Source organism: Aulonocara sp. 'chitande type north' Nkhata Bay, linkage group LG18 (assembly GCF_057382095.1).
Source record: "Aulonocara sp. 'chitande type north' Nkhata Bay isolate Kocher_YH1m ecotype deep benthic linkage group LG18, A_spYH_male_GT1.1, whole genome shotgun sequence".
Classification (NCBI taxonomy): domain Eukaryota; kingdom Metazoa; phylum Chordata; class Actinopteri; order Cichliformes; family Cichlidae; genus Aulonocara; species Aulonocara sp. 'chitande type north' Nkhata Bay.
In genome coordinates this window covers 25,950,501-25,964,116 of record NC_141361.1, presented here as the reverse complement: position 1 = coordinate 25,964,116, position 13,616 = coordinate 25,950,501, and the positions used below count along the sequence as shown (strand labels likewise).

At 43.9% G+C, this 13,616-nt stretch overlaps 1 protein-coding gene across 2 annotated transcripts in view; it reads right to left on the bottom strand.

Annotated features, from left to right (window-relative positions):
• Positions 1-2,946: 2,946 nt before the first annotated feature.
• The window catches only part of LOC147308707 (polyamine-transporting ATPase 13A3-like), a 31,439-nt gene continuing 20,769 nt past the window's right edge, over positions 2,947-13,616 (bottom strand). The window contains exons 18-33 of one of the 2 annotated variants that reach the window (XM_086272827.1): positions 13,279-13,429; positions 12,998-13,118; positions 12,231-12,355; positions 11,973-12,136; positions 8,843-8,971; positions 8,668-8,747; positions 8,549-8,591; positions 7,996-8,105; positions 7,796-7,892; positions 7,389-7,461; positions 7,110-7,287; positions 6,601-6,782; positions 6,342-6,430; positions 6,086-6,166; positions 5,733-5,828; positions 2,947-5,117 (exon numbers count right to left, since the gene is read on the bottom strand). In XM_086272827.1, coding sequence (XP_086128953.1) covers positions 4,878-5,117; positions 5,733-5,828; positions 6,086-6,166; positions 6,342-6,430; positions 6,601-6,782; positions 7,110-7,287; positions 7,389-7,461; positions 7,796-7,892; positions 7,996-8,105; positions 8,549-8,591; positions 8,668-8,747; positions 8,843-8,971; positions 11,973-12,136; positions 12,231-12,355; positions 12,998-13,118; positions 13,279-13,429 — 1,959 coding nt within the window. In that variant the 3' untranslated portion in view covers positions 2,947-4,877. The remainder of the gene's footprint in view (positions 5,118-5,732; positions 5,829-6,085; positions 6,167-6,341; positions 6,431-6,600; positions 6,783-7,109; positions 7,288-7,388; positions 7,462-7,795; positions 7,893-7,995; positions 8,106-8,548; positions 8,592-8,667; positions 8,748-8,842; positions 8,972-11,972; positions 12,137-12,230; positions 12,356-12,997; positions 13,119-13,278; positions 13,430-13,616) is intronic. The other variant, XM_086272828.1, reaches the window with a different exon arrangement.

Genomic DNA, 13,616 nt, shown 5'->3' with positions numbered 1-13,616 from the left:
ATGCTTAGCTATGGCAAGTGAAGCTGCGGAGGAAAAGGGGGAGCATAGCAACTGGTATTTCAGCACAACAACCTGCCATCTGTTACCTAACATAGGGTTTCTTCTTCTTCTCATAAAAGAAAAAGGCATCATTTAGATCTTCAACTTGAAGCCAAAGGCAAGGAGACTGAAGTCTTATTGAAATCTGGGTCTCCCCCTTTGAAAGGGAAACCCAGTCATCGCCTTATCCCTCATCAAATTGAAAACCGCTTTGAGAAATTCTAAGAGAGGCCTCACATTTAATTTTTAAAACCCAGACATGAAAGTGTTGCCTAAACCACATTCAGCAGTGGAAACTCTTTAAAGCGCTAGTTAGCATGTAGATTATATGCATTTCAGTGCATTGTCAAAGTATCTAAGTGTATTTACATGTTAATATGTTCAGGGATACCACCGTCTTGAAAAGGTACTGGGGGTAGATTGGTGAACTGTTTTCTCTCCGTGGAATCTTTGGGAATGTGATTTCTTTGTGCCATCATGGTTCAAACACATTCCTGTAAGGCCATTGATATGATGAGCGCTGATTCGCTGCAGTAAAGCAACTTGTGAACCTTCTGATCCTGCCTAGAAAAAGAGCGTCTTGTCTATAAATATACCGTAAAATAAACTTAGCTAGGGGTTAAACTGGATCTTTTTTTGTTCTGTTTGTGTGTTGAGTGATCTGTTCTTTTAATATTTGCAACAATCAAAAAGCGTCCCTCAAGAAGAGCCCTGATGATGTCCCACCATGTGGCGCTTATCCTCACCCAAGCTTAGTCTATATCCATGAGTGTGTTTGTGTTGGGATTTATGAATGTGAAGATGCCCCATTCTTGCCACTCAAGATGACTCACAAGACCAGCGTTTTGGCCACTTATGCTGTGAAAGCAGCCTGGGGGATGCCCTTTCAGCACTCGAGGACCTCTGGCTGAGTCCCCTTCACACAGCAGATCAGCCTCACTTGGCAAAAAAAAAGTCCCTGCTCTTTACAGAGGGAGCCGTCCTGAGGGATGGCCCGCTCCTTGTCCCCGGGCCTCCCTTCTTCACCTGCCGGCTTAGCACTCATCACTTATGCACATAATCCCTGGTTAGTGCATGTGATCCACCAGCCCAGGCCCAGGCCCCTGGCCCCCGAGTCTCCCCTGCTCACATGCTTGCTGGGTGGCTCCTGGGTGGCCATGGCAACTCTCATCTTCTCATGACAGTTAGGCCTCAGTCATGCCTCTAAGTCCCTCTTCAGTCACAGTGCGTCTTTTTCTGTCCACTGTTTTCTGTCTCCTAAAGCCCTCCACTGTTTGTGTCTTGCTCCATCTATGGCTCTCTGTCTCCCTTTTCTCCCGTTTGTGTCTGTTCCCATGCTTCGGCCCAGCTGAGCCTGAGAAAACGGCCATAACTCAGCAACACTGTGGCACCTTCAGGGGCCACTGAAATGCATTGGTTCCATTCTAGTCCAAATTTAAATAGTGTCACCGTAAATGAAGGCCTGACCTCTTTTTGCTCTCAGTCAGATCTGTAAATGGAGATTGTAAGATACACTTGTGCGCTCCTTTTCAGTTTGGCCACCGCAGGCCTCCGAGTGCAGATCATCTTACCCCAGTGCAACTCTGCAGCCTCTAACCATTAGTTTGTTTAAAGCGCCCTCAGGGAGAGCAACCCCGGCAAATGTTGTGCGGCCTCACTCTAACAAGTGTCGCAGTGATCCGAACCGGTCCTCCCCCTGTGTGAAGGCCATGTGAGAGGCGGCTCCATCCATGCCCCTGCCACCTCCGCACAAGGCCCTCCATTGACTTCTAACCTGATGAGAGACCACAGGAGACAAAGGGCCGTGGGGCGGGGCCCTTCCCTCCGACAAGCCTGTGAACAAACGTTAACACGGCTGCAACTGTCCACCCCCTGAATCACTGAATTTATTGACCAACCACAGAGCCCATTCAGGCCTGGAAGGACTGATAAAGGAAGGGGGGACAGGAACACCACCAAGGCCCAGTGAGGGAACCCATGCTTAGGTGACATGAGGGAGGAGAAGGGCTTTGTGACCGTCTGGTGGGTCACGGACCTTTTACCGAACATGGGAGCCTTTGTGTCATCTGTAAAATGAGGCCAGGCGTAAGTAAGCGAGCATCAGGTTGGCCTTGTGTCCCGAGTATTAATCAAGGGTCTTAAGGGGGGTCCAACAACGTTGAAGAAGCTGCAGGACAGTGATGTGCAAAAACATGCGTAACACCTAAAAGAACAACGTATGGTGGAGAAAAGTGTGCCTTTGGGGGCCGTTACTATGCAAAATATCCTGAGCAGACACTGTTACAATCAGCAGACAGACTGTGCACCACGGGCCCACGTCTTGGAAATACACAACACCAAAAGAAAAAGAAAAAAAAAACCAAAACATGTGGGCGGGGGGGGGGGAGAAAAAGTCTAAAATGCTTGAAATAGCGCACGTCTGAGTGCAAGCTTGAGAAAACCTTTTTCAGCGAGTAGCTAGCTGTGAGGAAGAAAGACTGTGTGTTTTAGCTTCTTTATGTCCTTCTACCACTCTCCATCTGTTCCTCTACTGATACAAAAGGAATACAGCAGAGAGTACACAAAAACCCATATTGCTTTGTGGAGAGGCAACACTATCCACGAAACTACATCGCAAACACAGACAGAAAGCACGACATCCTGGCTCTGTGGACATCGTGTTTACCGAAAAGATGATCCGCGGGATTCACAGACACACATGAATTCATGATGCCTCCTCATCCTCATCATGAATATTCCCAAAAAGGCTCTTCCCCTGATCTGTGGGAGATTCTTTTCTCTTTTTTTTTGGTACAAGCGAGGACCCCCTTCTCTCATTCACAGTCTCCTCTAAATCCACCCATTCACTGCCTATAGGCCCTGATCTCCACATGAAATGATACCCCTCTTTCTCCTCCACTCTGGCGCCTTTAAGCACCCATATGCCAGGCAGCGAGGAGGCTGGGAAAGCCCATAATTGATCAGTAAGTCTAGGCTGAAAAAGTGTGACCAAGGTCAGCCCCCCACGAAGCACGCAAGAGTGGCTTCAGATACAGATTTATTGCAAATTGAAATGGAAGTTCTGCAGAGCAAACACAAAACATTTTTTTTTTTGCATGATCCAGATAAGAAAGAAAGCACAAACATGTTACAGTTTCTGTTAAAAATGTTCTGTTTTGCATTAAGAAAGAACATTTCATCACATAATTTAAAATTACATTTTAAAACTGCTTAAAATATATATATTTGTTTACAAAATTAGACATTAAAATTAGCTGTTAAAACATTTTATAGCAGCAAGTGTTTTAATGATTGGGTTTGATTAATTAATCAAAACATTATTATTCTTCAGTACCTTTGTGATGTTAAATGGTGAAATGCGCAATAAAAAGAATTTCAACTGATATTTTTCTGCTTTTCACTTCCACAGGAAGAAATTCAGGCAAAGCAACTAAAAAAAAAAAAAAAAAAAAAAAAAGACTAAGAATCCAACAGTGGAATGTTTTCTGCCTCAGAAATCGGAAAGTACCATTTACGTCCATGAACAGGCGTTAAATCTCTCACGTTTCTTTGAAAGTTTCTTTGAATTTGTACAGCTTTGAAGTTCTACCAGCAGCAATGTAACTGAATGGTAAAAACAGCAGGAGGGCAGTGTATCCATGTGATAGAGCTGATCTTTTGTTCAGTGTCAGACTTTCAGATATTTTAAAGAGTGGGGCATAATGAAAAAACTCAAAACAATGGAAAGATTAATCTGACCATTCCCAGTGTCTAGTGTCCAGAGCAGTACTTGATTTTCTTTTAAGCTACTAACGGTTGGCACTACAAGACAATACCAGTACCATGCCTGCACAGCAACCAGCAATTAATATTAGCTTAACACCAAGTGTAGCAACAAGAGGGAATGCCTATTAGAGCCTAGCTTTGCACAGAGACAGGATGCCCAACAAAAAATGCCACCATGTGAGTCCATAGTGGGCAGATTTGAGTGAACTGTGCTGTGTGGGCAGGAAAAACCACACATGCATGTTTTGAGCTTCCTTAAAGAAAGCCTAAGTGCAGCCCATAGCAGTTTTCCCTTTTGGGTCTCCATAAGGGTCTTCTCTGGTAACACATAGCCCATATAAAACTCTGGTAGTTCAAAGGCAAAATTGCAATGGCTGGATGTTGTTGATATGGAATGGACTTCAGGAAAGTCGTGTAAAAATCTGCCAAATTAAATATGAGCAGCTGCCTGTTGTGGTGACCCCCTAAGTAGTTTGTTGTTTTTTGTTTGAGTGACATTCTGGTCCACTCTTCACTCCAGTTTGATGCATGTGAGGTGGAAAATATGTACTCAATGAGCTATAATTATATCATATCTCAGTATCTGATAGAGCACATAGGGGCCCAGTTTTGCAGCCTACCTTGGGACTCACACGAAATGCATGGCTTAAACCTGCACTGTCAGGTACAGTTAGGCCCCAGTGGGGCAGCCAGTACTATGTGCAGAGAGGAACCAACTGTGTGGCCCATTACAGGCCTGCAGTGAGTAAGCCCACACTCTGCTCTACAGTTCGGGGCCCCGATGCGTCCTACATTTCATACTGGTTCTCAGACACTGTGGCCCATGTGACTGCCCACAGTAACCCCTCATGGGGCCCAAGGTAGCATGTTTGCTAAGGTAGCTATTCCCCCCAGTTTCCAGGCTTGGTGCTAGGCTAAATTTAATGAGACATTGAACATTGACCGAGAAAACAAATAATGCCAAGCTTTTCCTTTAATAATCCTCTGGCTCAAGTTTCAGTAGCGAGATACGACAGTACGGCTACGATAGAAGTACAGGGTGTTTGCCCATTTTGAGGAGGTGAATTAAACCATCATACAAGCTTTAGGGAAGCTTCAGGTTTAGCCTGTGTTGAGTTTTGGTTGGCAGTCACATTGAGGTCAGAGATGCTGGATTTTAGGTCACTGGCATAGGTGACAGCGGAGGGTTGGGGGGGCCACTCACTGCCTTCCTGCAGCTCCAGAGCCAGCTGCATATACAGCGCCCTTGGTGCCTTGTGTCTCCGACAGAACAACCAGGAGAGGACGGACGAAGCCCAGCAGTCATTGGCCACCTGAACATGTAAGGTGGAAAATATGGTAAATGGTAAATGGCCTGCATTTGTATAGCGCTTTTCTAGTCCATAGGACCCCAAAGCGCTTTACACTACATTCAGTCATTCACCCATTCACACACACATTCACACACTGGTGATGGCAAGCTACATTGTAGCCACAGCTGCCCTGGGGCACACTGACAGAGGCGAGGCTGCCGGACACTGGCGCCACCGGGCCCTCTGACCACCACCATCTCCAATGCGTCATTTTCTGTCACTTTTTTGTGAATTTATGGATTTAATCATGGATTAAAATTGTTGTTTTTGGCTGTTTGAATATTACCAACACTCCCAGCCCCATATTTATGTATCTAAGCCTACAATGGCCCCAATAAGACATTATAACCATTGGTGACTGAAAAAAAGAGCTTGAAGCTGATGGGTTCATAGAATGAGCTAGACTTGGTCATTCATGACCTGCTCAATGGTGTAAATGTTAACTTTTTTTTGGCTATGTAATCCGTGTTATTGTTGTAAAATGAGAAGAAAAAAAGCAGGAGAATCGAGGTTAAGGATAACATGCTACTGTCTACGCAGTGAAAGAACAGAAAGTGTAGTGAAAAGCTTCCCAACCTGCGGCGTGTGAGCAGAGGAGGACTCTGCGGGGCGACTTGCCCTGTGATTGCCTCTGAAAACTAGCCTCCACAAGATGATGTCAAGGATCAAAATCTATGGAAGATTTCAGGAACTTGAGAATCAGCTGATTATGAAAATCAGAAAGTCGAAAACATCTTAAATGGAGAAAAAAATGATTCACTGATTTCATTACTTAGCAGTGATGCACCACCGACACTTACTCGGTAAGAAAGAAAGCAAGAAATCACATGCAAAATAAACTAAATTAAAGCATGCAAATCACAGTTTGCAATTTTAAAAGGAGCTCAATCACAGCAAGCAGGCAGGGTGTGGTGGTTTCTGAGCCGTACCTCCAACAAGAAAGAAGCAGCCGCATTCCCGATCATAATGATCACCAGAGTGACACGCCAGTCATGGGGAACACACACGATCTGGGGAGGCAGGAGAGGATGGAGAGCGGTGAGTGCGGCACCTCTGAGCCAATGCAACATCTCAGATATTCACGCTTTTGCGCAGATGTTTCTCTTTTTCGGTCCCAACACGAGGCAACTTAAAGCCTGTGGTGTGACAGTAACACGCGGAGAAAATGAGAGAAACAACGTTTACCTGCAGGAAGTTGTCAACAGCAGGGAAGGGATGCAGCATGATGAGGAGGAGAAAAGTGTACAGACCGATGCAGGTCAGCATGAACAGCCCTCGTGGAAGAAAAGTTACAATCTTTATCAATTTATATGTGGGATACGAGGAAATTCCTAAGTTGTGACTGTTTTTACACTCCTTTTCTGTCTTTTTAAAGCTTAAAAGTGTATTTGTGTTTCCTTAAAATTTGAAACACGCATCGCTGACAAAACAGTCTTAGCCTTACAGTTCTTGTAGCTTGGTTGTCTGAAGGGTTTTCCCTTGGAAAAAACGATCGCCACAGCTAAATACTGGAAGGTGGAGATGTAGAAGAGGGACGTGTTCTCATAGTTCCTGATGTTTTTATGGTTTTGAGGATCAGTTACGTTAACTCCGAGAGAGAAGATGGACCTGGAAACATTACAAGCGCTGCAGGAAAAGAGAAAAATGCAGAAAATGAGGACAAATGTCTCCTTTTACAAACAAAGAATGCAAAAATCAAACACGATAAAGGCAAGTGAAAAGCAAACGTTTCAAACGTCTCTGTTCTTTTACTGATATTAAACAGCACGCCGCCAACTTGAGCAGTAAATAAAGAGCTTCACATAACAACTGTTAGAGAAATCGGTTTATGTTTAGTGTGTCTGAAAGAAATATTGGGCAGATTTTTTCTTTTTAAGCACGTGCCATCACCACATTAATAATCCTAACAGACCACAGATATGTTAAAAAAATAAATAAATCTACATCACTCACTCTGACTCAGGCGTCCATGTCTCGTACCAGCTCTGCTGTCGTACCAGGAGAAAAGCCAGGACCTGGAAGACCAGGCAGGTAAGGATCTGGGTCAGGACTGAGCAGAGGAGCTGGCCTGAGATCAGACTGGACGGCGGGCGACGCCACACCAGCTCCTTCCAGGCTGGGTTCAGACTCACTGACAGAGAGGATATAGTCATTAGAGAGCTGTTTTTTGAACACTGACTGGAAAAAAAATTTTTTTTTTTAAAAATTGGTGCTCGTCGCCACGCTGCTCACTTGTAAAGGCAATGGTGAGAATGATGATGAGGTCAATGAAGAGAAACTGGAAGTCTCCCAAGTTGCTGAGAACCTAAAATATCAAAAGATCACACAGCGACAAATTAATGGCTCTATAATCTCAGCTGACACTCGCTGACTTTAGAGCTAACCTACATTCCTGTGTCACACTGTGTCATTGTCATCCTTTTCCCAGCAGCGGCGCGTCACTTTGCTGTCACGTTCCTTTGTTTCACCTAAACTTCTTTTTAAAGACGCAACTTGTGGGAACCGTATCAAAGTTTGATATGGTATACATTCCTATTTGGGACCCTTCCCCCCATTTTATTCATGGTGTCTCAAATGACACAATGTTTTCCCAGCAGGTGACAAAGAGAAAAAATTTGGAAGGACAAATATCTATTCACCGAGTAGAGCAGGATGACACTGATGAACTGGATGATGCTGTAGAGAGCCATGAACTTAAACACGCAGAACGATGTTATGAGGGCGGCCCGTCCCTCCCTTTAGAAGGAAACACAGGATTTAGAGTTCAAATCAAAGCTGTTCTCAGCTGAAGATGCTCTCGGAGTGTGAATAAAGCTGTGAGATACATTTACTCCTTTACCTGATTAGGTTGGGGACGCAGGAGATGTTTGAGGTAGAGGAGGTGAAGGGTGACGCAACTGACGCCTCCAGCTCTGACAGAGAAATCCCGCTGTGAGCTCTCTTCAGCGCCTGAGAGGGAGAGAGGACTAAATTAATATAACTCACTTTGGTTTTGCAGCGTTACTCAAACCCAGAGGTAAAAAACTATTTGATAAGAGTAACTTATTCATCAATACATCAAATAGATCAATTACTGTGTGTCAGCACATAAAATATTTAAGGAAACTACAGCTGTGGGCACCGAGGGAACAGAGAAAAAAAACAAAAACACCACAAAGTCAAAAGGAACCATGACTGCAAGTAAAATGTAAACCTACATAAATGCTTTTAAAGCATGCATACATGTGGTTTACTTTACACTTAGTCCAAGTATGTGATATGCAGGTTGCTTTATACCACCTGTAGCCTCTTGTTCAGCTTTAAGAGGCTACAGTGTTTCAGTTTGTTTTTGCAAAAAAGCATAAGAGACGATGAAAAATATCATTTTTATTATAAAGCTGACTCAGACTTACTCCACAGTCATTAGCACCATCACCACACATCCCAACGGTGTAACTGGAAGATAAATAAAACACGTGAAGACACATGAAACGGATTAAACGCAAAACCACAAAACAGAGGAGCGACTCACTCCATGCTCTGCAGGACTTCCACCAGCTGAGTCTTCTGGTCTGGAGCCATGCGAGCAAACACGGTGGCTCTCAGCACAAGCTGCAGTGCCACCATGAGGGGAAAAGGAGAATTACACAGCTTTACACATGTTCAAAGCTAACGTGGACCAAGTAACAGACAAAGAGTACGTGTACCTTCTTGACCAGCTGGGGAAAGTATTCAATAATGACAGCGAAGGCCTTGCCGCTTACAGCGAAGTGATAACTTTGCTCCTGAGAAACCTCCCCATCCCAGGTCCCTTCATCCAGCTCGATCTCCACAATCTGAAGGAGTAAAGATGAGCCAGTCATACCATGGTACTATTTTATGTGGAGAATAAAATATCAGATTTAAGCCAAACAAACCTTTTTACTCCCCCCTTTTTTTTTCTTTTTTTTTTTACCTAAAGTGATTCATGCAACTGAACGACTGAAAAATATATAAATGTATAAAACGAGCTCTGCACTGACAAATGCTTCAGTTCTTGCATTCTATATGAACTCAAAGGCAAAAATACTGTAAAAGTAAAGAGATGCCTCAACATGTAGGTGTCAAACCTACTGCAAACAGCAGAGTGGTTGAACAGGATTTGGAACAGTATTTAAAAACCAGCCTTAACAAGAGAAGGTAAATCATCTGTCCAGGCATGTGTTGTTTTCCTTGAATTACAGTACCATGAAAGTGTCTCGACACACACGTCAACGCTTTTAATGGTTGCTTCCAAGGAGCCAGACCTTCCTGTAATATTCGTATCTTGAGGCACTTTGTTACCAACAGCCTGTCACAAAAACACATTTGTTCCCATTTCTTGTGTTCAATCTATGAAAAATGCCAACGAAAACACAGTTTGACAGGCGTAAAATTGTATTTTTGCACTAACCAAAAATGAATGCCAAAGAGCTAATAGCTGAAAGCTTTTAATGTCTCAGAATGGTGTGCAGTGTGTCCCTAAAACAGGGGTGTCAACATAAGGCCTGGGGGCCAGAATCAGCCCAGCAAAGCCTTCAGCCGGCCCTCTGGAAGGCTTTGGAAAAGTAGTTAAGTTAAGGATAAAAAGATACTTTCCTACTATATAAATGTGTTAAAAACTTAAAACTTAACTTATATTAAAATATCTAAAATACATTATATAAAAATACATACATTTTGTCACATTATAGCCACAAACATGAATCAGTTTTATTGGAATTCCACGTGAAAGACCAACACAAAGTGGTGTACACGTGAGAAGTAGAACCAAAATCATACATGATACCAAACATTTTTTACAAATAAATAACTGAAAAGTGGGGTGTGCCTAATTATTCAGCCCCCTGAGTCAATACTTTGTAGAACCACCTTTTGCTGCAATTACAGCTGCCTGTCTTTTAGGGTCGGTCTCTACCAGCTTTGACTCGGCCATTCTAACACATGGATATGTTTTGTTTTAAAACAAACCATTGTTGCCCTGACTTTATGTTTAGGGTCGTTGTCCTGCTGGAAGGTGAACCTCCACCCCAGTCTCAAGTCTTTTGCAGACTCCAAGAGGTTTTCTTCCAAGATTGCCCTGTATTTGGCTCCATCCATCTTCCCATCAACTTCCCTGTCCCTGCTGAAGAGAAGCACCCCCAGAGCATGATGCTGCCACCACCATATTTGACAGTGGGGATGGTGTGTTCAGAGTGATGTGCAGTGTTAGTTTTCCACCACACATAGCGTTTTGCATTTTGGCCAAAAAGTTCCATTTTGGTCTCATCTGACCAGAGCACCTTCTTCCACATGTTTGCTGTGTCCCCCACATGGCTTGTGGCAAACTGCAAACAGGACTTCTTATGGGTTTCTGTTAACAATGGCTTTCTTCTTGCCAATCTTCCATAAAGGCCAACTTTGTGCAGTGCACGGCTAATAGTTGTCCTATGGACAGATTCCCCCACCTGAGCTGTAGATCTCTGCAGCTCGTCCAGAGTCACCATGGGCCTCTTGGCTGCATTTCTGATCAGCGCTCTCCTTGTTCAGCCTGTGAGTTTAGGTGGACGGCCTTGTCTTGGTAGGTTTACAGTTGTGCCATACTCCTTCCATTTCTGAATGATCGCTTGAACAGTGCTCCGTGGGACGTTCAAGGCTTGGGAAATCTCTTTGTAGCCTAAGCCTGCTTTAAATTTCTCAATAACTTTATCCCTGACCTGTCTGGTGTCTAAATCCAATTGAGAATCTGTGGCAAGATCTGAAAACTACTGTTCACAAACGCTGAAGAATGGGCAAGGACTTCAGTCTCTAGATGTGCAAAGCTGGTAGAGACATACCCTAAAAGAAGACAGGCAGCTGTAATTGCAGCAAAAGGTGGTTCTACAAAGTATTGACTCAGGGGGCTGAATAATTAGGCACACCCCACTTTTCAGTTATTTATTTGTAAAAAATGTTTGGTATCATGTATGATTTTCGCTCCACTTCTCACATGTACACCACTTTGTGTTGGTCTTTCACGTGGAATTCCAATAAAACTGATTCATGTTTGTGGCTGTAATGTGACAAAATGTGGAAAAGTTCAAGGGGGCCGAATACTTTTGCAAGCAGCTGTCTTTACACAGACAGAAAGGGCAGTTTTACTGGTCTAGACCACATAAGATGGGCTGTATGTAAATGAGTTTGATATTCCTGCCTTAAGATTTGAGGAAAGAGAAGAAGAAATAGCAGCAATCAACATATCTGATGGAGAGATCATTCAAACTTTAATGAAGCAGAGAAAGGAACAAAAGGCAGTCAACATCCAACGAAGAGCTCTGGAACATCCTTCAAGAAGTCTGGAGAACTACAAGGGCTGGCTCAAACCTTCTTCCTTTGTTTTCCTTTAGGGGTTTGAAGATGAAGGATAATTATATACCTTGTTTAAGATTCGGAATTTAAGAAAGCATGGTTTTATTTAATTATTCTATACCTATTTATGGTAAATGGCCTGTATTTGTATAGCGCTTTACTAGTCCCTAAGGCGCTTTACACATCCAGTCATCCACCCATTCACACACACTGGTGATGGCAAGCTACATTGTAGCCACAGCCACCCTGGGGCGCACTGACAGAGGCGAGGCTGCCGAACACTGGTGCCACCGGGCCCTCTGACCACCACCAGTAGGAAACGGGTCAAGTGTCTTGCCCAAGGACACAACAACCGATACTGTCCAAGCCGGGGCTCGAACCGGCAACCTTCCGATTACAAGGCGAACTCCCAACTCTTGAGCCACGATCGCCCACGATCAAACCTTCTTCCCAGTACCGTCCACTAACCGGGGATTACTCGGTGGTTCTTACCTCGTTGTCCTTAACAGCCTGAGCTTGGTTTTCAGTGTAATGCCACGTGATACTCGCAGGCTGGAAATCTTTGGGAGGCCCAGCATCTGCTATTATGACCTTCTCGCATGGACGGACCATTCCACAGTCTCGAGCCACCGATATGGCCGTCAACATATTGTCGCCTATCAGAAGATACAGAGGAGAGGAGGGAAATGAGAGGCACAAACATTTGAATTTGCGTCGCAAATAAAAGACAAATTGACTGAGCTGCATTACCCGTGACCATCAATGTGCGTATGTTGGCTCGCTGTAATTCACATAAAACACCAGCAGTCTCTGGTTTGATTTTGTTCTGCATAATGATCAGACCGAGGAACTCCATGTTGGTCTCTATTACGTCCCTATGAGAGAAAAATCATAGACTTCTATAAATTGTGCTGCCATTTTTTAAGGAATCCACAAAAAGTCACATTTAGAGAAAAACAGATATCAGGATGAATCTGGGACACACGGTGACTTCTGACTTTTAGACATCATAAATCTGAGGTTATCGCTGCATCAAAGCAGTTTAAGAGCTCAGCTCACTTACATAACATTCTTCCTGTTTTTAAGTTTAGTTAATGATTTCCTACTTTTATCACACTGACCCCAAACACCCGGAAACAAACACTAATATGCTGCTGTACAGCGAGCACGTCTTTGAGCATAGAGTCACTTAATAAATCATTCATATTGCAGTCGCCTCAAACAGTTTTGTGCCTTTTGGCAGCACGACATTGTGGCAGATGACAAAACTGCTAGTCATTTCAAATACTTCCAATATAAAAGCTCTCAAACAAGCCTTCCTCCTCATGTTTCACTTAGCAAGGACATTTTCTGCCCTGCAATAGAAGGACTTTGAGCTAAGTTACTCTAAGAGCAGCTTCGAGCTTCTAAAAGCGTCATCAGCAAGATGAGAAACCACATTACAAGCATTTTCTTCAGGGTGGGAGTATCCACATGCACTGTGGGCAGTATTATCTGAGGATACGGGCGTACAGTACCTGCTGAGGCTCTGGACTTTGTGCCAGGAGAGTTTGGACTCTAGCTGACGATGTGCCAGGGCAATAACCCTGAAGCCCTGCCTGGTGTAGGCCTCCAGAGTCTCTGTGAACGTCTGTGGGACTAAACAGAAGGTCAGAGCTATGTTGGTGTGACCTTATTATATAACATGAGACAAGATAAGAAATGATTTTGTGGGACAGGGAGGACATATTTTATTCATTTGTATTTCTTTACAGCAAAGTCAAATTAAAAGGGAGGAAATAACCATCCCATGTCTGACTTGTGTGCTGTCTGCAGAGGCTGGCCACCACCTCCGGTGCCCCTTTTAAGAAGGCGTCCATGTGTTTTGCCCCAAGCCTCCTGACCACCACGCTCATCCTCTGCAGCGCCGAGGAGAAGGGGAACTGACGCACAATGCCCATCTCACAGGCCTGAGGAGCAAAAGTCACATGTTTGAACTGGGGGGGGGGGAATTGCTCCGATTCTAAAAATGTGTTGATTTATTCTCTTCATAACAAGTGATTCAAAGACAGTTTGACAGCTGCTTCCAGGCTTCATGCTAGGCTATAATTTTCAGTTAGCTACGTCAGATTTACAAGATTTAACACTGAGTAACAA